Source organism: Rhinolophus sinicus, chromosome 8, assembly GCF_057876585.1.
Source record: "Rhinolophus sinicus isolate RSI-liver-muscle chromosome 8, RSI-T2T, whole genome shotgun sequence".
Classification (NCBI taxonomy): Eukaryota; Metazoa; Chordata; class Mammalia; order Chiroptera; family Rhinolophidae; genus Rhinolophus; species Rhinolophus sinicus.
The window spans coordinates 35,221,453-35,240,942 of NC_142508.1; the positions used below are offsets into that span (position 1 = coordinate 35,221,453).

General features: G+C 47.3%; 1 protein-coding gene across 1 annotated transcript; it reads right to left on the reverse strand.

The window, feature by feature from the left end:
• Positions 1-1,028: 1,028 nt before the first annotated feature.
• On the reverse strand, positions 1,029-18,921 carry CACNG7 (calcium voltage-gated channel auxiliary subunit gamma 7). Its single transcript, XM_019715924.3, has 6 exons — positions 18,765-18,921; positions 15,813-16,037; positions 15,063-15,149; positions 14,433-14,573; positions 1,810-1,955; positions 1,029-1,440 (listed from the first exon to the last, which is right to left on the reverse strand). The coding sequence occupies exons 2-6, from the start codon at positions 16,006-16,008 to the stop codon at positions 1,183-1,185; spliced, it is 828 nt and encodes a 275-aa protein (XP_019571483.1). The 5' UTR covers positions 16,009-16,037; positions 18,765-18,921; the 3' UTR covers positions 1,029-1,182.
• Positions 18,922-19,490: the final 569 nt, after the last annotated feature.

Sequence of the window (19,490 nt, forward strand, 5' to 3'; positions counted from 1 at the left end):
CCACCTAAGATGCAAACTAAAAGCCCCCGTCCCTCCCCTGCCACCCTCCCCCCACCCCGGGGGCCTTCCTGGTTCCGTGTACAACACTGTGCTACCTTGCCTCTCTTCCCCTAATAAGGGGCGGTGGGCGAATTTCTGGGACCCCCCCAAATCTGTCCAAGGGGGAAAATGGACCCTTGAAAGAGGCCAGAGTTGGGGGTCTGAGATGGGAAGGGGGACTTCAATGAGGGGGAGTGCCAGAAAATGGAAGACTTCGAGGTTTAGGGGGTGTTGACCCCCGCTACTGCCTCTGCCTCCCTTGAGGAACCTCATGGGGGAAGAGGCGGGCACAGGTGTGGAAATGGCATGGAATTCCCTCAGCCTAGGGTCTCCATCCTTGTCCTGTGGTGTGCGGGGCTGGATGCACCCAGGGGCTTTGGATGAGTGAGTGGAGAGGAGGAAGGAGACAGAAGGAAGAGGAGGAAGAAAGAGAAGCTAAGGACAGCTGAGAAAGCAAGATCGGTTGGACAGCGCTCCCTGAAAGGCAAGTAACCTTCTGGCGGTCTAGAAGAGCCCAGCCGGTGAGAAAGAAGGGGGTCTCCAGGGAAGCAGAGAAGTGTAGGGGGGACCAGATGAACCAGACCCACAGCCTCCGGCCTCCACCCCACCCCGGAGCTGTGGACGGAGCAAGGAAGTCCCCCACTGCACCCAAGGACCCCAAGGTCCTGAGGTGAGACTGGGCCAGGAAAGAGAGAAGTCGGGCAGAGGGGAGAAGAGGATGGTTGGCATTCCTGGTGGCTGCCGGACCCTACTCTCCAGCCCAGCGCCCCTGCGGGAAGGGAGCAGATGGGAGGGCTCAGCAGAGGTGGGCGCCTAAACCGCCCGCTGGCTGCTGAGGCAGGTGCGCAGAGCTGGAAAACGCCGGAGGCAGGAATTGGCTGAGAGGGGCAGGGCCAGAGGAAACGGGCGGACCCTACGGAAAAGTGAGAGGAACCATCTGGAAGGAGGGTCCAATGAAGTGGACAGGCCAGGAAGGGGGAGGGGCTAGAGTGGCGGGGCGGGGCCACCGGGAAGGGCGGGGCTAAAGCCAGAGCAGCGTCCTCCTGGTGGGAGCGAGGAGTTCGGTGGAGGGAGGGGAGCTGCGTTTCAGGGGGACCCGTGAGGAGGGTGTGAAGGAGAAGGGGAGCTCCGAGTGGCGGGGCCTCAGCAGGGTGAGGTGGAGATGTGCAGATGGTCTGGATACTTGATGGCGGGAGGGTAGTTCTGCGTCATCTGAATGGAGACGTCGCTGGAGATGTCGGAGGGGCTGCGGCCGCGGCGCCACGCCTCCGGCTGCAGGAACTGGCCCGAGTAGTCGGAGCAGTCGCTGAGACGCGGGCGGTAGAAGGCTGGGTGCGGGCGATACATCTCCTCCTCGGCGTAGCGCTTGGTGAACAAGTACACGGACATCACGCCAGCCCCCTGTGGCAAGGCACGATCAGAGTCCCAGAAGCTGGCCCTGGGCTCCCTGTTACCCAAGGACCCAAGGTTCCGGGCCTCTAGCATCCTCTTTTCCCAGAAGCCAGGAATTAGGACCCCAGGTGTCCAGGCTCCCATCCTCTTCCTGACTCAGAACCCCCAAAATCCAGGCCCCCAGCCTCTTCTGAGGACTCCAGGAGTCTCAGTCCCCAGCTCCCTCCTCCCCCAGGATCCAGGGGTTAGGCCCTCAGCCACCACCTCCCTCTTAATCCAAAGTCTACACCCCCAGCCTCCTCTTCCTCCTGAACCCAGGAATCAGGCCCCCAGGTCCCTCCCCATTCAAAAAAAGAGTCTGGGGCCCACGGACATCACCTCTTTGAGTAGGAAGGAGGAAGCAGCGAAGGCAAAAGACCACCCGTAGCGATAGTGGAAATACTGCTCAGAGCTGCTGGGCCTGTTCATGACCTCGTCATTGATGCTGGAAATGTAAAGAACCAAGCCCACCACCAAGGAGAGGCCTGGGGGAGCAGAGGGGTGCCCTTGGTCCATTAGCAATGGACCCCTTGCCCCAGCCCAGGACTCTCCTCGCCTCACTGCTGTCCTCTCCCTTTCCCTCCCTGCTCTGGCCTGGACTAACTTCCATCTTTTGAAGCCTCTTGAATGTAGGCCTTGCCTGGGTTTGAGGATCCTACAGATGAATCAACCTCCTCCTTCCCCACCCCAAATTTGCATCCAGGTCACAATTGGGGAAGGCAAATCTGGACGTTGGTCAATAGTTATATATGGTGATATGTGCTGTAAGGGAATTAGGAGCACACAGAGCTCTGTGGGCCCAGAAGAGGCACCAAACCCACCTGGGGGAGCAGGGCGGGGGGCAGGAGGAGCCAAGGAAAGCTTCCTAGTAGAATGACTTTGCCCAAGTCCTATAGGATGAGGCCCAGGGAAGAATAAGAATACTCATTATTCCACTCTGGGCAGAGCGCAAAGGCTTGGAGGCCAAGCATGAGCGGATCCACCCATGTAGCTACAACATGGGCCATAGTCACAAGAAACGAGGCCAGAGACGGGGGCGGGTACATGACCATGATGAACCTCACATGCCAGGCTGAGGAGCTTGGCATTGATGCCAAAGGCACTAGGGAGCCATGGAAGGTCTGGAGCAAAGACAGGGCCAGAGTGGAGTGTTAGCAGATCCTTGGGGGGCTGGTTGGTTCTGGGAAGAGATTGGAGGGGAGACTCTAGAGTTGTATATTCCAAGAGGAGGAGGAGGAGGTCTGAGCTGAGGCTGCATGGATAACAATAGCAATAACATTAATTATAATACTAATAGTAGTAATAATAATAGCAACGGCTTATATAGGTCTTGTCCTGTGCCAGGCACCACTCTTAGTGTCATATATGTATTAACTCATTCAAACCTCACAACAACACTTTCAAGTAGTACCATTTTTAACTCCACTTACAGTTGAGGAAATAGAAGCACATAGGGAGGTGGAGAGGTGAGGTCTGGTTGGAGAATATATCAGAGGCAAATATCACTTCCTCAAGATGAACTTCCTTTTAAATAGTAGCCAAGCCAAGGGTGGCTTGAGGAGGTTACAAGGTTCCCTGTCCTAAAGTAAGCCATGCAATCCTTATCAGCATTTCCTTTCAGACTCCTACAAACAAACACTTGTGTGCTCATCACCCCCCAGAACAAATCTAAATTCTTTCTATTGCCTATAATCTGGTCAGCAAGCTTTGGTCCATGGGCTAAATCCAGCCCACCTCCAATTTTTGTATGGCCTACTAGCTAAGAATGGCTTCTACATAATTAAATGGTTGAAAAAAAAATCAAAAGAAGAATGATATTTTGTGGCATGTAAAAAGTGCATGAATTTCATTTGGCAGTTCCTCAAAGTCTTAAACATAGAATTACCAGATGAACCAGCGATTCCACTCCTAGGTGTCTACCCAAGAGAACTGGAACCATATGCTCACCCTAAAACTTGTGTACAAATGTTTGTAGCAGCATTATTCATAATAGCCAAAAAATGGAAACAGCCCAAATGTTTATCAACTGCATGGATAAACAAAATGTGGTATAGCCATATAAAGGAATATTATTCAGCCTAAAAAAGGAATGAAGTACTAATTTATGCTACCACATGGATGAATCTAGAAAATATGCTAAGTGAAAGAAGCCAGACACAAAAGACCACATATCGTATGGTTCCATTTACATGAAATGTCCAAAATAGGCAAATTCACAGAGGTAGAAAGTGGATTAGTGGTTGTCAGGAAATGGAGTGGAGGGGGAGAATATGACTGGCTATTAAAGGGTGTGAAGTTTCTTTTCAGGGTAATGAAAATGTTGTGGAACTGTGTAATGGAGATGGTTGCACAACCTTGTGAACACATTAAAATCCACAGAATTATATGAACTTTAGGTTATGTGAATTATAATATCTCAATTTTAAAAGTCTATGAATTTCAAATTTCAGGGTCCATAAATAAAGTTTTCTTGGGACACAGCCACAGCGCATTTGTTTACACATTGCCTGTGGCTGCAGCAGCAAAGCTGAGGAGTTGTGACAGAGACTGTATGGCCAGTGAAGCTGAAAATATTTATTGTCTGGATCTTTCAGAAAAACTTTCCTGACCTCCGGACTACAATGCCTATATGGTCTGGTGCCTGCCAGCTTCACCCCTGTTTGGCCTCTCCTTGCTCCCTCTTTAGACCATGAGAATTCCTACGCTCCCTTGAACACATCAAGGTCATTTCTGCCTCAGAGCCTTTGCACTCACTGTCCCCTCCACCTGGGATGCTCTTCCCCCTGATTTCTCCATGTCTTTCTCTGTCACTTCATTTAGATTTCTCCTCCCTTGTCACCTCCTTAGAAAGGCCTTCTATGATCTCCCTGTTTTAAAAAATTGTTCCTTCACTCAAAGTAAGAGGAATGCAGATGAAAACTATGAGGGGCTGCCATGTCTCATGCTTCAGATCGTTAAAAGTGAAAAAGCTTCACAACATTTTCTTCTGATGAGGCCAAGGGAACAGAAGCTCTTATATGTTGCTAGTGGGGATGCAAAATGGCACAACTGCTATGGATGGGAGTTTGGCCATATCTACCAAAACTACAATGTATTTATCCCTTAACCCAGGAATCCCACTCCAAGGACTCTATCCTGAAGATATCCACCCAATGACATGAAAGCTCATAGGCACAGGTTAACGCACTGCAGCATTATTCCTAATTGCAAAATATCAGAAACAACCTAGATGCCCTTACACAGCAGATTCATGAAATAATCTATAAAACATCATATAACAGAGTACTGAGCCTCTGTGGAATGAGAATGAGGACAAGCTCTGGGAACTGACAAGCAGCTCAATGATAGTCCAGACTTTATCACTAAGTGAAAAAAAAAAGTAATGCACAAAACAGTACATAGAATGCTACGTTGAAAGCAAAAAAGAAGGGTACATGAGAACACATATATGAATCTGTTTATTTTTGCAAAAGGAGACCTATAGGGAGGAAAACAAACAAATGAAGTTGATCACCTACAGGGGACAGGCGAGAACCTGAAGGAAGAGACGGAGAGGAAGAGGCACTGAGTCTGACCTTTGGACCTATGCTAATATTTCATATATTCAAAAGATAAAGTCAATAGGGATGGGGAAAAACTGAAATTGAATACAAACAAAAACAAATGAAGCTCACTTCATATCAAATGAATAGTACAACCACAGGAGGGGGTAAAGTAGTCATCTAAGGAACTTTTAGATACATTGTTTTGACTGTATATCTCAGTCTGAAGACAAAAAGATCTGCAAAGAAATCTTGAACCTTGACAGTGTTGTTGTTGTTGTTGTTGTTACTAACAGTGGTCTAGGGGTAACAGTTAAGAAGTTATTCTGTGTGGGTTGTAGGGTTGAGCAAATGTGTAAATATATCAATGTTTTGGGGAGCTAGGGTTCTCATTCTGAAAGAAGGAAGATACAGGTCAGAATGGGATAAGTCAGGGAAGAACCCTGTGGTGTTTAGGTGCAATATAAACTCCCGTTTCATAAATATATATAATTCCCCAACTTTATATCCTGAAAGATTCTAGAAGCAGTGACACCTCAGCAGCAATAAGCACATGTAGCACCCAGATTTTGGTCTCTAATACCATCCCCCACTAAATAAGGAACTAGGGCTCCCAGGAGACATAGCTAATTTGAAGTCTGGGGCAGGAGCATAAACGTGTACTCCTGCCACAAAGTAAGGAAAGAAGTGCTCAAAAAGTGAGGGGACATATCAAACAAGCAAACAGGAACTAGTTTGAAGGGGCTTTCTGATAGTCCAATTGGGGAAAATGCAAACATCAAAATGAATAACAAAAGTAACAGCACATAATACACTGAATTAAAAAAAATGTGAATCCATACTGACATATTTTTTAAATAAATAAATGATAAAAGAAGAGAGAAACATTTTCTTTACGTAGTTGGAAGACACCATCTTGCAACCCTAACAGTAACATAATGAGTCGGGCAAACCTCATTGTGAACACTAAATCGCTGAATGATGGAATCTCCCCACGGAATATCTGTTAATTACAAAGAGATTATTTAAAACAAAACAAAACCCAAAAAACACTTCCTTCATTGTACAGGAACCTGACTGATACCAATTTAACTAAGTGATGGCAGTTAACATCAGTCGTGGGGCAGACTGACCCCACGACCTCCCCATGTGAATGCACCACTGCTTCACGCGGAGCAGACTATTCCTGCTGAAAATGTGTAACCTGAATCCACTCCCGAGGAAACTGGGGCATTCTACAACACAGCCGGCCATGCTCTTCAAAAAGAGTCAACATGAAAGATAATTAAAGAAAAAGACAGAAAGGGCACAGGAGCTGTATGAAAGATGAAAGGAGACAAAAGAGACATGACAGGGAACACAAAGTGTGATGCTAGATTGGATCCCAAATCCGGCAGGGAAATGACTATAAAAGACAGTACTGGGACAACTGGTAAAATTGGGATATGGATTGTGTGTTGGCTATAGTACTGTATAAATACTAAACTTTCTGAATTTGATTATTGTGCTGTGGTTAAAAAAGGAAGCACGTTTATTCTTAGGAGATACTTGCTGAAGTCTTTAGAGGTGAAGTGTTTGCAACTTATGTTCAAGTGGTTTTATAGATAGGTAGATAGATAGATAGATGGATAGATGGATAGATGGATAGATGGATAGACGGATAGACGGAGAGACGGAGAGACGGAGAGACGGAGAGATGGAGAGATGGATGGAGAGATGGATAGATAGATGATAGATAGATAGATAGATAGATAGATAGATAGATAGATATAGAGAGAGAGAGAGATGGAGAGATAGATGGAGAGATAGATGGATGGATGGATGGATGGATGGATGGATGGATGGATGGATAGATAGATAGAGAAGATAGACAGATAACAGATAGGGAAAGGCAAATGTGGCAAAATGGGGGTGGCCAGACGGCTCAGTTGGTTAGAGAGCGAGCTCTTTTCTTTTTAATTGGGGAATACTGGGGAATAGTGTGTTTCTCCAGGACCCATCAGCTCCAAGTCATTCTTTCCATCTAGTTGCAGGAGGCACAGCCCACTATCCCATGCGGGAATTGAACTGGCAACCTAGTTGAGAGCTCACGCTCTAAACAACTGAGTCATCCCACAGCCCTAGAGCGAAAGCTCTTAACAGAGTTGTCGGTAAGATTCCCACTTGGGCCAGTGAGCGTGCCCCCTGCAACTAGATTGAAGGACAATGACTTGACTTGGAGCTGAGGGGTCCTGGAAAAACACACTGTTCCCCAATATTCCCCAATTAAAAAAAAAAGCACATGAAGAAATTAAAGTACTACATTATAAATGTTATTTTAAAAAATTGGTCTAGGTGAAGGGTATATGGGTCCATTGTACTATTTTTATAACTTTCCTGTAGTTTTAATTTTTTTCCAAAAAAATAATAAAATAGGTATCCCCAAACAGGATTTTCCCCCAAGGTGCCAAACAAAGTGTGCAGCTACTTATTCATTATAAAGAGAAAAATGTCCCTTTTCAATGGAGAGCTCTTATGACCACCACCTTTACCAAGGGTTCAAACTATACCATTCATGGTGGAACAACCTGACATGATTCGCTACCTGAGGTAAAGATAGAGAGAACACATACCACCTCTGAATCTTCTTGCCAAACATGTTCAACCTGAATCTAATCAAGCCAGGCCTCTAGTTTAGACATACATCCAGGTTACATAAAATACAAGGAAAGAGGAACAAATTAAATGATGCCACTAGGAAACAATCACATAAATCCAGGGTGTGAGATAGTCTACAAAAGGACAATGATAAGGGTCAAGCTGATAACACCTGAAGCAGTTGTCATTCTTAACATCTCAAAGAGAGATAACCAGACATTGTTTTGACTCCGATGTAATGCAGTCAGGTGTAAACAGCACCACCTATCTATAAAAGATTTTGGGGGGAAAAAAAATCAAATCTGGACCACATCAACAACAGGTTTACAGGAAAACACAGTGATGGATGGACATAGTAAACCACAACACAGGAACGCAATTGGAAAAATCTACAGCGTGGGAATTCCATAAGACAAATGACCAAATTTCTTCAACAAATAAATGGCAAGGAAAAAATAGGAGAGAGACTGTTATAAACTAAAAGAGGCTTTGGAGATGTATCAACTAATTGCACAAGTGGAATTTAGATCCTGACTTGCAATAAACTAACTGTAAAAAAAGAACTTAGGAGATAAGTGGGGAAATTGAACACTTACTAGATATTAAATCACATTAAGCAGCTAGTCTTGTTTGGGCGTGACAATGGCGTTGCGTTGTTACATATGAGTAATAAAGTACTTATTTCTCAGAAATATACTGAAATGTTTGTAGAGAAGATGACTTAATGTGTGAGAATGGCTTTAAAATAATGTAGTGAAGTGCAGAAGGGAGATATGGCAGTATGGCTAAAAAAAGATTCACCATATGTTGATAATTGTTGAAACTCAGTGAAGGATACATGGCATTTCATTATACTATTCTTTCTATATTTTTATAATGAAATACATTTTAAAAGTCAGCATTGTAAATAACATAGTGGAGGAACTAGTCTAGACTAAAAGAGACATTAACTAAATACTATGCATGAACCTAGATGGAATCCTGGTTCTGGGGGAAAGCTATAAAAGACATTCTTGAAACCACTAGAACAGTTTGAAAATGGAATAAATTATATTATGGAATTCTTGTAAAATGTCTAGGTGCTTTAATGATGTTGTAGTTATGTAGACGAATGCCCTACTCTCAAAAGAGGCATACTAAAATGGTTAGAGATGAACAATCATGATGCCTGGAACTTACTTTCAAATGGTAAAACCAAAAAAAAAAAAAAAGTGTGTGTGTGGCAGGGGGATGAAAAAAGGGTGTGGGGGAGAGAATATGGCAAAACATTAGCAAAATGAAGGATACAGTGGATCTAGGTGGAAGAAGGTACACCAGTGATCACTGTACTACTCTATAGATTTCAGTCTTCGTTAAAAACTTGGAGTGACTGAGATGAGATTAACATGAACCCCCATCACTCTCCTTCCCCTGAACCTGCTTTATTTTTCTTTGTAGCACTTATCAACTGACAGTATATTTTCCATCCATTTGTAATTTCTTTGTGACATATCTCCCCCACCCCCACTAGGAGGCTTGGAATTCGTCTCTCTTATTCCCAATTGCATCTAGCACAAGATCCAGCACATAATAAATACTAGTCTAATGGATGAATATATTTGCTTCTCAACTGGAACTTCCAGAAAAGCTCATGGTTGCTCTCCCCTTTTTAATCCACTCTACATCCCACCATTCCTGTGTCTCCTCTAAGAACTGAACTTTTCTTGCTCTGAACTTTCACAGTGTTTTCAACTTGTAGTATTTCTTAATTTTTACATTTAAGAAGAGGATGCCCATGATGTGTTGATGGTGGAAAGTCGTCTGAGATAGATCTTGACAGATGAGCATGTTTATAGGAAAGGAATACCGAAGGAAGCCCAGAGACCACATTTACTCGGATATTCTAGTCAAATGCAGGGGCGGGGGGGGGGTCATCTCGATTCCTCTCTCTCATTTACCAAGAATGCTCAGTCATCAAGTCATGTCCATTTTATTTCCTGAATCTCATAAATCTAAACCCCTTTTGCATCCCCAAGTCCTCTGACCCAGCTAAGGCTAATTCTCTATGTCTGCACCACTGCTCCCCAATCTTTATCTACCTGTTTTAGAAACTGGCTATTTCTAAAACCCACACTGAATTCTATCCTTCTCTTTGCAAAAGTCTTCCTTGGCTCCCTACTGTCCACAGAAGAAGATATTCATTCCACAGCCTAACATTCCAGGCTCTTTATGATGTGATCCCTGATAATCATGCCTGCCTCACCTTCAGTCCCTTGTTCCACATTATAGTTCTAAATACCACACTCCATAAGGAGAGTCAGGAGCGGGGGTTCATAAGACAACAAATATTTCCAAAGAGAAAGGTTTTTTTTGTTGTTGTTGTTTTGCTTTTAGTAATTGAAAATTAAGTTAAAACAATGTCAAAAGGTTAAATTATTCTTGTCATTCTTTCTCCTTTTTGGCCATTTTATAGTGTCTCTGGTTCTCCAAAAATAACCCATTTCCCTCTTTTTTCCCCTTCCCTCTTTTTCTACGTCCCTTCCCCCTTCCTTTCTCTGTAACCCAACTCTCTTTCTCCCCTCTCCACTACACCAGCTTCGGAATTCTTAGAGCGCAGTAGGCAAGAATCACCTACACTCCAAGTCGAATAGAAACACTCCGGCTTTAGAATAGCGTTTCAGGACCGCGGAGAGCTGCGCGCGAGTCCACCTCAGTCTTAAGTGCTTTCTAAGGTCTTAACACATGCTGTGAATACCATCTACATACAAAGCACTTCTCTTTCTTCACTTGAAAAATTCCCCCTCGCCCTTTCAGCATCATCAGCTTGGATGTCATTTCTTGGAATCCTGGTCACTCCAACCGTCCTCACCCCCTCACTGTGTCAGATTAAGACATGCCCCCTTTTCCCAGCATTCCCTGAGCTGTCTTTATCATTCACCTGTTATACAAATATTTCAATATGCATTTGAACCAGCAATTCATCCAGGCTCGGCAGATACAAACGGGAGCCTATTTGTAAAGGTCCATTACTTTTAGAGTTTACATTCTGGTATGATGGGACAGAAAAACAAATATGACTGACAATAGCAATAAGTGCTACGAAACAAATAAAACAGGGAATGGGAGAGTAGAGTGGGTGCAAGGCAACATTAGGTATTGTCAGAGAAAGAAACTCTGGAGAGGGAAAGATGGAGCCCTTTGAGAATCAGGGGGAAGAGACTTCTGAGAATGGAGGGCTAGTGAGTGTAAAAGTCCTCAGATGGGGCTGAGGTTTACATTTTCAAAGGATAGCAGGAGGCCAGTGTAGCTGAAGTTATAAGCAAGGGAAAGCATGTCAGTGGGTTAGGAAATGAGGTCACAGATCTGAGCAGTAGTCAAATCATGGAAAACCTACAGGCCAGCATGAAGAGTTTGGACATATTCTAAGTGCAATGGGAATTCACCAAAGCACTGAAGGGATTTAAGAGGTGTGTGACAAGCTTTGATGGACATGTTGGGGGCTGTTTTGTGACTGACTGCATGTGAGCCTCATTTAGGAATCACCTGTGTCTCCAGTGCCCAACACAGGACCTAGCATTTTGGATGTCTCTGTAAATGTTTAATGAGTGAGTAAATGAGCAGATGCATAGAATGTGTATTTGAGGATCAGGGGTTAATATGGGTCATGTTGGAAAGCATGCTTCTTATGACCTGGAAGAAAATCAGTGTCACTCCAGGCTCCCCACCCTGTCTCTCACTAACCATACCCAATCAGTCATCTGGTTTTATTGATTCTTCTGTCAATATCCTTCTCTCTCAAAGCCATCCAGTCACCTTTATCCTGACAGCTCCAGCCCCAGTTCAAACCTTATCTGCTCTTGCTTGGACCATTGTATAAGCCTCCTCTTCGGTTTGCCATTTCCCTCCAGTCCATCCCCAACATAGGTCCCTGAGGGATGTTTACCACCCAGTGTGACCTTTTCCTTCCCCTGCCCCAACCCATCCACTGCTTTCTCCAGAACTGTATGCCAACTCCACCATTTCCCAGACCTCGGGCACCTGCTGTCTTTCTCTCTAAGTCTTAGTTTCCTCATTGGGAACTTGAGGTGGCTGGAGAGGTCACTCCATTCCAAGATCTAAGATATTGGTACTATTTCCATCCTTTCCTCTCCTTTTAAATCTTTTTTTCATTTTTATGATTTTTACTTGTGATGGGGCAGTGTAGTGCCATGGTGAAAGCCTGGGTTGGAATCCTGCTTCCATGATGGAGCAACTTAACCTCTGGTGCTTCTGTTTTCTCCACTGGGAAATGAGAATAGTAATGGCATCTGCCTTACAACGTGAAGAAGAAGAAATAATTTAATTTGCCCAAGGCACTTAGAACTTCCCCAAACCATGTCACTCAACAAAGTGTTTACTATTATGGTTCTTGTTGTTGCCACTCCTATTCATGTACGCATGTATATACGTACTTAGAACTACCACGTGTTGAGCAGTTATGGTTACAGACCAGGCACTGGGTTCGCCCTTCACACCCATGACCTAAACCAGGCATCAGCAAACAACAATTTGTCCCACCATGCGTTTTTGTGCAGTTTGTGAGCTAAGCGTGGTTTTTACATTCTTAAATGGCGGGGAGAAAACCAAAAGAAGAATGTTCATGACCCAGGAAAATTAGGTTGATTTCAAATTTCAGGGGCCATAGCAATGTTATTGGAACACAGTGAGGTCTGCTGCTTCATTTTCAGTTGCTCTGGCACTACAACGCTACGGCTCACAAGCCTGACACATTTACTACCTAAAGTTTGCCAACACTTGACCAAGATTTGTTCTCTCAACAACTTCACAAAGGAAGGCTGTAGCACACACAATAAGTGGCAGAATTTGAACCCAGGTCTTTCCAGGTTCACAGCAGCATGTTCCATCAGTCACTACACCCCACAGCCTTGAAAGTACGCGACTGGACACCTTGGGATGGGGTACATAGGTCATAGTCTATGAAATAAACTCGAGGAAGGAGTTCAGGAAATGGGGATCAATCCTTCTCAAATTATTCTGTTGTTACATCAGAGGCCTGACTTCAGCCTTGACAATACCATTGATCCTCACCTTGACCTTGGGAAGTCAGATCCTGGTGCACTGGTATGAGCATGGGTTTTACAATGAGAAAACCCTCAATTCTAATCCAAGCTCTGCCATTGACTAGCTAAGTCACCTGTTCTGTTTCCACTTCTGTGAACCATAAACAATGGGATTTTCCTTGTAATGTCTTGGGTAGATTAAATAAAGTCTCCATGCTACCTATTCTAGCCCCACTTTCTCTCTCTCTAGGCCACCATTTTTCCATCTGAAAAATGATTAGACTCTTTGCTCTGACACTCTGGGATAGTGACATTCTACATGTCTTTTTTTAGCTCAGTGTCTGGCTCCACATGCCGTGACTCAAGTTTGCATGGAGGTCTCACCCTGGTTTCCCTGGAAAAGGTCTCATCATTTCAGGTTGGAAGCACGAGGGAGGTTTAGCCTAGAGAAAGCTGGGTGAAGAGTGGGAGAACACTGGGCAGGGATATTCAAAGATTATCTTTGCAGAGCCACCTCAAAAAGGGGGAGCCAACTGGGGGCCCCAAGTGACAGAATGGAAATAAGATGTACAGCAGGGTTTGTTTATAAAATGTCAACTGGATTAAAAGGACTTGGATGGAGTTTAATTAAATTATGTTAAATTAATTTGAATTGAATTTAAGAATTGAGACAGAATGAATTGGGGTTAGTTGGACCAGATGTATTAGAGCTGAGGTGATCTGGACTGACCTGAGCTGAGCAGGTCTGAATTGGACTATACTGAGCTGCAATTTCGAAGAGGGGAACACCAGAAAGAACTCCACTCTGGAACTCACAACACTTGAGTCCCTGAGGAACCAGCTTATGCTGGTATCTTGGGCAACCCCCTGCACAATTCTGGGCCCCAGTACCCCCATTTTATCAAGTGAGTGCTAATAATAACTCCCAGGCAGAGATGTTATGAGGAGGGTGTGAGATCACTCAGGAAAAAGAGTCTAACAGCTCAAAAAAAAAAAAAAAAAAAAAAGAACTATAAACACATATTGAACTCCAGTTAATGACATGCATAGTGAACTATTTAGGGTGAAGTGTACTGATGCCTCAACTCACTTTGAATTGCATAAAAATATGATAAATAACAATAAGATAGAGTGATGGATGGGTAGAAATATAGATAGATGACCAGACACAGGACAGAGCAAGTCTAGTAATATGGTATTAGTTGATTCTAAGTTGTGGGTACATGGGTATTGACTTCAAAATTCTTTTGCCTTTTCAGTTTGTTCGAAAAATTTTTAAGTAAAATGTTGCACAGGAAATAAAGAGACTTGTAATCTGTTAATTGCTGAAATATCAGCAGTGGTTAAAAATACAGCCTCTGGAAGCAAAATTCGTGAACCCCAGCTCTGCTCTCACCGGTTGTATGGCCCTGAGCAAATGACTTCATCTCTCCGAGTGGTTGTTTCCATATCTGTGAAATGGGTCTATTAATAGTGTTTACCTCACAGGGTTGTGAGTATCAGAACAGAGACTAATACCGAATTAGCACCCAATAAGCATTCGCTATGAATTGGTCCTCTCAACGAAGCTGTGAAATAGGAACTGCTATCTCCACCTCACAGAGGAGGAAAGTGGGTCTCAGAGAGGTGCCGCAACTCCTCTAGGATTACACAGCGAGGAAGTGGCGTTCTTAGTGGAAGAGGGACCACAGGTTCTTGGAACCAGAATAGTCCCGCAGACCCTAAGTTCTTTCCTTGAGCTCACCCGATAAGATGAAGAAGATGCCAGAAACGAAGGCCAGAATGGTCCTCTGTGGGCGGATGTGGCCGATGTTGCTGATGACGAAGGCGGTGAACACGAGGAAGAGGCTGACCATGGGGAAGGGAGTTGCTGTGCGCACTGTCTCTGGGGGAGGGGGAGGGAAGAAACGTGGGGAGGTGGTGAGGGAGGAGTCTTCAGGGGACACCTCCCCATTCCCCTGATGTCTCCATTTCCACCCTCACCCGCGCCCCCTTAGGTGGCTCCACCCCTTTCCAGACTCCTCCCCTTTGTGATATTTCCACTGCAGACTCCATCCCTTCACCCAGGCCACGCCTCCTTTGGTTTGACCCCATTTCCTGTTGGCTCCACCCACTGCCGGGCCTGCCCCTTCGATCTCACCCCTCCTCCTAACCCACTGACTCTGCCTTCTTTTTTTTCCCTTTTTTTAGTCACCAAAAAGGATTTATTCGAGAGAAGAAAGGGTTCATGCAAGCCACGTGCACCCACTCTGCCTTCTTTCCAGCCTGCATTCCTTCCCTTCTACCTCACCTCTTTCCTGGTCCTGCCCTTTCTCCCAGGACCTGCCCTGTGAACCTGGCCCCTTGTTGCCTACGCCCCCCACTTCCCCCTCACTCAGAATATTCTCTGTGTTTTCCGTCACCAAGTTGATCTCCGGTTCAAGGAAATATTCCGAGGCCACGCAGCGACCCTTCTCCCGGCCTGGGGGATAAGAAGGCAGGGCTAAATGAGAGGCTCCTAAGCTCTGGAGAGAAAGTCCTGTGAGAGGACGCACATTTGAGAGACCCCGGGATGGGGATGTGAGGCTTAATCCAGGGGTTACCGTTTGTACTATTCTTAGGCGGTTGTGAATTGGGGTAGGCAGGAGGTTTGGAAGCTCCTCTTGCCAGCTGCCCTAGAGACCCATGGATAGAACAGGGCAGGGCTTGAACCCTGGGTCCCAAGTGATGAGGGGCTGTGAGCCCAGACTCCTGGATCCCTAAAAAGGATAAGGTCTGGGGGACGGGCAGGATTCCTACAAGGGGGCGTCTCTGTGGTCGCTGAGAGGCATGGATGCTTTATCCTGCCCATTCAGCACTGGAACTCTCCAGCGAAAAAGTTCTGAACCTACACTACTGCTTCTAAGAGGCGATTTCGTGGTTCTCCTGGGATTAGGGACCTGGAGACAGTGTCAGCACTGGGGCTCCTAGATCCTGGGAATAAAGAGCTAGAAATTGGGTCTCCAGGGAGAAATTTGATTCTCCAGGACAGAAAAAGGATCCTTTTCTGGATTTCTGGAACCCAAGGGATGGCACTACGAAAAAGTACTCTTGGGTTCCAGGCAAGGACCAGGACCATTGAGTGGAGGGCAATTGAGGTCTGTACCTGCGAAGAAGCAGACGCGCCAGAGGCCGGCGTGCAGCGCCATCTTGACCTCCGTGGTCTGGTTCTGCGGCAGCACCGTTCCCTCCTCCATGTACAGCCAGTAGTCAGTGCTGACCGCGATGCCCACCAGCAGCAGGCCGCACGCACCGAACACGCTGCTCAGCAGGGTCAGGGCGCGGCTGCTGCAGTGACTCATCCTCAGCGGCGGGGGGCGCCCTGCGGGGCCTGAGGGACCCGGAAGCTGCCCTGGAGAGGACTGATGGGATGGACTGGAGCCCCAATCCCATGCAGCCACCTGGGACAGTGAACCCAGGCCAGAAACACCAATCCCCAAACCCAAACCTCTCTAATTTGACCTCTGTGTCTTGACCTATGACCCCATCCCTGGATTTGAACCAGTGACACCAACTGTTGACCCTCAACCCAGGGATTGGCCTTCCCAAACTTAATACTTGTGCTCTGGCTCTGGATCCTGATCAGGGACACCACACCAGACCCCCAACTTCAGGGTAAGATTTCCAGCTATCACCTTCAGCCCAGAGTCAGAGATTGAACCTTGACTCCAACTATGTGTCCAGATCTGGGTATCACAAATTATGACTCTGATTAGAAACTCAATTTCCAGATTCTCAACCCCAGGACCAGGCCCTCCAACCCTAACCTCATGTCCTGACCCGAGACCTTAACAGCAGAACACTGGACTGCATCAGAATCCCTAACCCTGAGCCTGGGCCCATGACTCGGAAGCTATTACACTGATCAGGCACTCCAACACTAAGACCAGGCACACATCTCCAACCCTGACTCTGTACCCTGATCCAAGCCACCAACCTTGAATACCTGACTCCAACAAGGGCCTGTGACCTCAACTCTGAGCCGGGAACTAGGTCCCTGGACTTTGAGTGTTGTACCTTCAACACTGGATGCTGAGCAACGTGACCCGTGTAAAAACCCTAACCCAGGCCACACAGTCCTGACTCCACACCCTGACCTTATACCCTGACCCCTTTCCTTTGGACTCTGTCTCTGAAAGCAACCAGAAATCCCCCAAGTGGGTCACTAACCAAAGACTTTAACCCCCCTTGACCTCAGGCCTACCAAAGACCTTGAGCAGAGACCCCCACCTAAGTTTAAACCCTTAGAATCTTATCTTGATCCTTAACACCCAATTGTAACACCAACACCGTAACCCATCAATGTGGGTTAACTCTGATCCTGTGCCTTGACCTCAATTTGGTATCCCCAATCAGAGATCGTGGCCCATGACCCAGATCCAAGATTCCAGGACCCTAATTCTCCCCCACCCCAGATCCAGGCAGGCCCCTGAATCTGGGACCCTGGAACTCCATCCCAAGCTGCTGGATCCCAGAACATTGGGACCCAGAGACCTTGAGCCAGGATTTTGAATAGAGGCTCCAGAATGTCAAAACAATGATTTGGAGACTCCACCAACTCAGCACCCTAACCACAGCACTCCAGCCAAATAAGTGACCCTCCTTCAAACTAAGGATAAGTGCTCTAAACTCTAAAACCCTAATCAGGAAATTTAGGATCCCATCCCCTTCATCCCCCATCACAAGATTCCCCAATTCCCCACCAGAGATTCCCATGCTAGGACTTTCAATGACACACCCTCTTTAGCATCCAAACTGGAACCCTGATCCCTATCACGCTGGATCCTTCAAACAGTTCACAGCTGGGGCTTCCAAATTCAAACCAGGAATCTGGAGATCTCAACTGGGGTGTTCCTCATCCCTTATCCACCACCCTTCTCCTCCATCACAAATTTTTCCCTAAACTACACAATCCCACGATTTGGGTGACTCAACATGGGATTCCCATCCTATCTCAACGAAAGGCCTCTACAGCCCTGAGTACCAGACTCCCCATCATCCTTTTAACTATGAAGGTTAAGACATGTAAGCACTCTCAACAATGCAGCCATGACTTGAGACCCCACTTTTTTAAACCAGAATGTTGGTAGCCTTGAAACACTGCTTTACCCTATAAGGACAATAAGGAGTCTGAGACAACTTTCACTACTAACCCCAATACAGCATCCAGTGCCCCCGACCCCCCCCCACCCCCCCTCCCCCAGCCTCCTGGGGGACTCAGGGATCTGAGTCTGGCAGAGCTCAGACCAGCTTTTCCTCCCATCCCCCATCCCATGTCTCCAGGGCTTGACCGCCAGCTGCCTGCTCCTCTTCCAGTCAGCTCAGCTCAGAAATAAGCATCAGACACCCTGTTACCCTTGCTGCCTCAGTCTCAGGTAGCTGACCTCAGCTCCCCCTCCCCCCCATTGGCTCCCTGGACTCCGGGCTGGGACCTGCTCCATTGTCACCCATATCTCTTCCCCTTTGGGAGCCCCTTCCTTTCTTGCTCTGATTCCTCCTCAGTCTAAATGACCTGCCCAGATCTCTATATTCTCCAGCCTCCAGCGTTTATCCTTTGGGACCCTCCCCCCAGGCCTGGAATCTCCTTCTTATCCTTCACTTCCCCATCCTCTCCTGGATTCAGGCATTCGGATCTCCGTCGTACCCTTCGCCAAGTCCCACGTCCAAACTCCATGTCCCTTCAGTCTCTGGAGAGATGTACCCCCCTTTCCGGGGACTCCTTCTCAGACTCACATCCTGCTCTTAGCGGGCCAAGCGCCTCCCTCCCCCAGGACCGCTTCCCTCAAGGACCTGGCCTGTACCTTTCCCAGGCCCCACGGTATCTAAGACTCGGACATGAACAGTATAGTTGCCCCACTCCGGACCCTGGGACCCAGTCCTTCGAATTCTATAGGCCGAAATGTCCCTCCATCCCCCATTGCCTCCCGAACTCGGGCGTCCTGACCGTCAGAATGCCACTCCCCGGAGCCACTCAGGCCCCTTTTAGCCCCAATGTCCGGCCCTCGGCCACCTCAAGGGGAACCCCCACCTCCTTCCAGGACCCTCCCCTCGTGCTCACCTCGCTCAGGGCTGGGCGGACGCTCCGGGCCGCGGGCCCCGCAGCCGCATGACCGGCCCCGCGGCTTCCCCCGGCCGCTGCCGCCGCCACCGGGGTCGCCGGTGCCCGCGCCCCCCGCCGCCGCCCCGGAGCCCGGCGTCCCGGCCCCCTCCCGACCTCCCACCCCCCACCCCCCGCGCCCGCGGCCTCACTCGGCGGACGACGCCGGGAGCTGGGACCGGCGGCCGCTCATTGGCTGCCACGGAGGAGGGGAGGGGCGGGGAGGGAGAGGGAAGGATGCAGGGAGGGAGGGAGATGGGCCTTGAGAATGGGGGAGGCAGGGAGGGAGAGAATAGAAACAGAGCACAGCGCCGAGAGGTGCAGGGGCACACAGAGACCCGGTGAGAGAGAGGAGATCTAGTCACACCCAGACCTCAAGGCTGAGAAATCCTGAGACTCTCAGGTCTGGAGATCGGAGGAGAGACACAGAGATGGCTTAAAAGAGACAGAGAGAGAAAAGGAGAGACAGAGATTGCGTCCCAGACCCCCGCTGTCCCCAGGCTCAGAGATTCTGAGGCACTGGAAGTGGAGAGGTCAGAGAGTCAGAAATAGAAGGAGACAGGAGGAAGGAGACAGGAGACGCTCAGAGGCCTTGGTCTGAGAGATCCTGAGACCCAGACCGAGAGAGAGAGAGAGAGAGAGAGAGAGAGAGAGAGAGAGAGAGAGAGAGAGAGAGAGAGAGAGAGA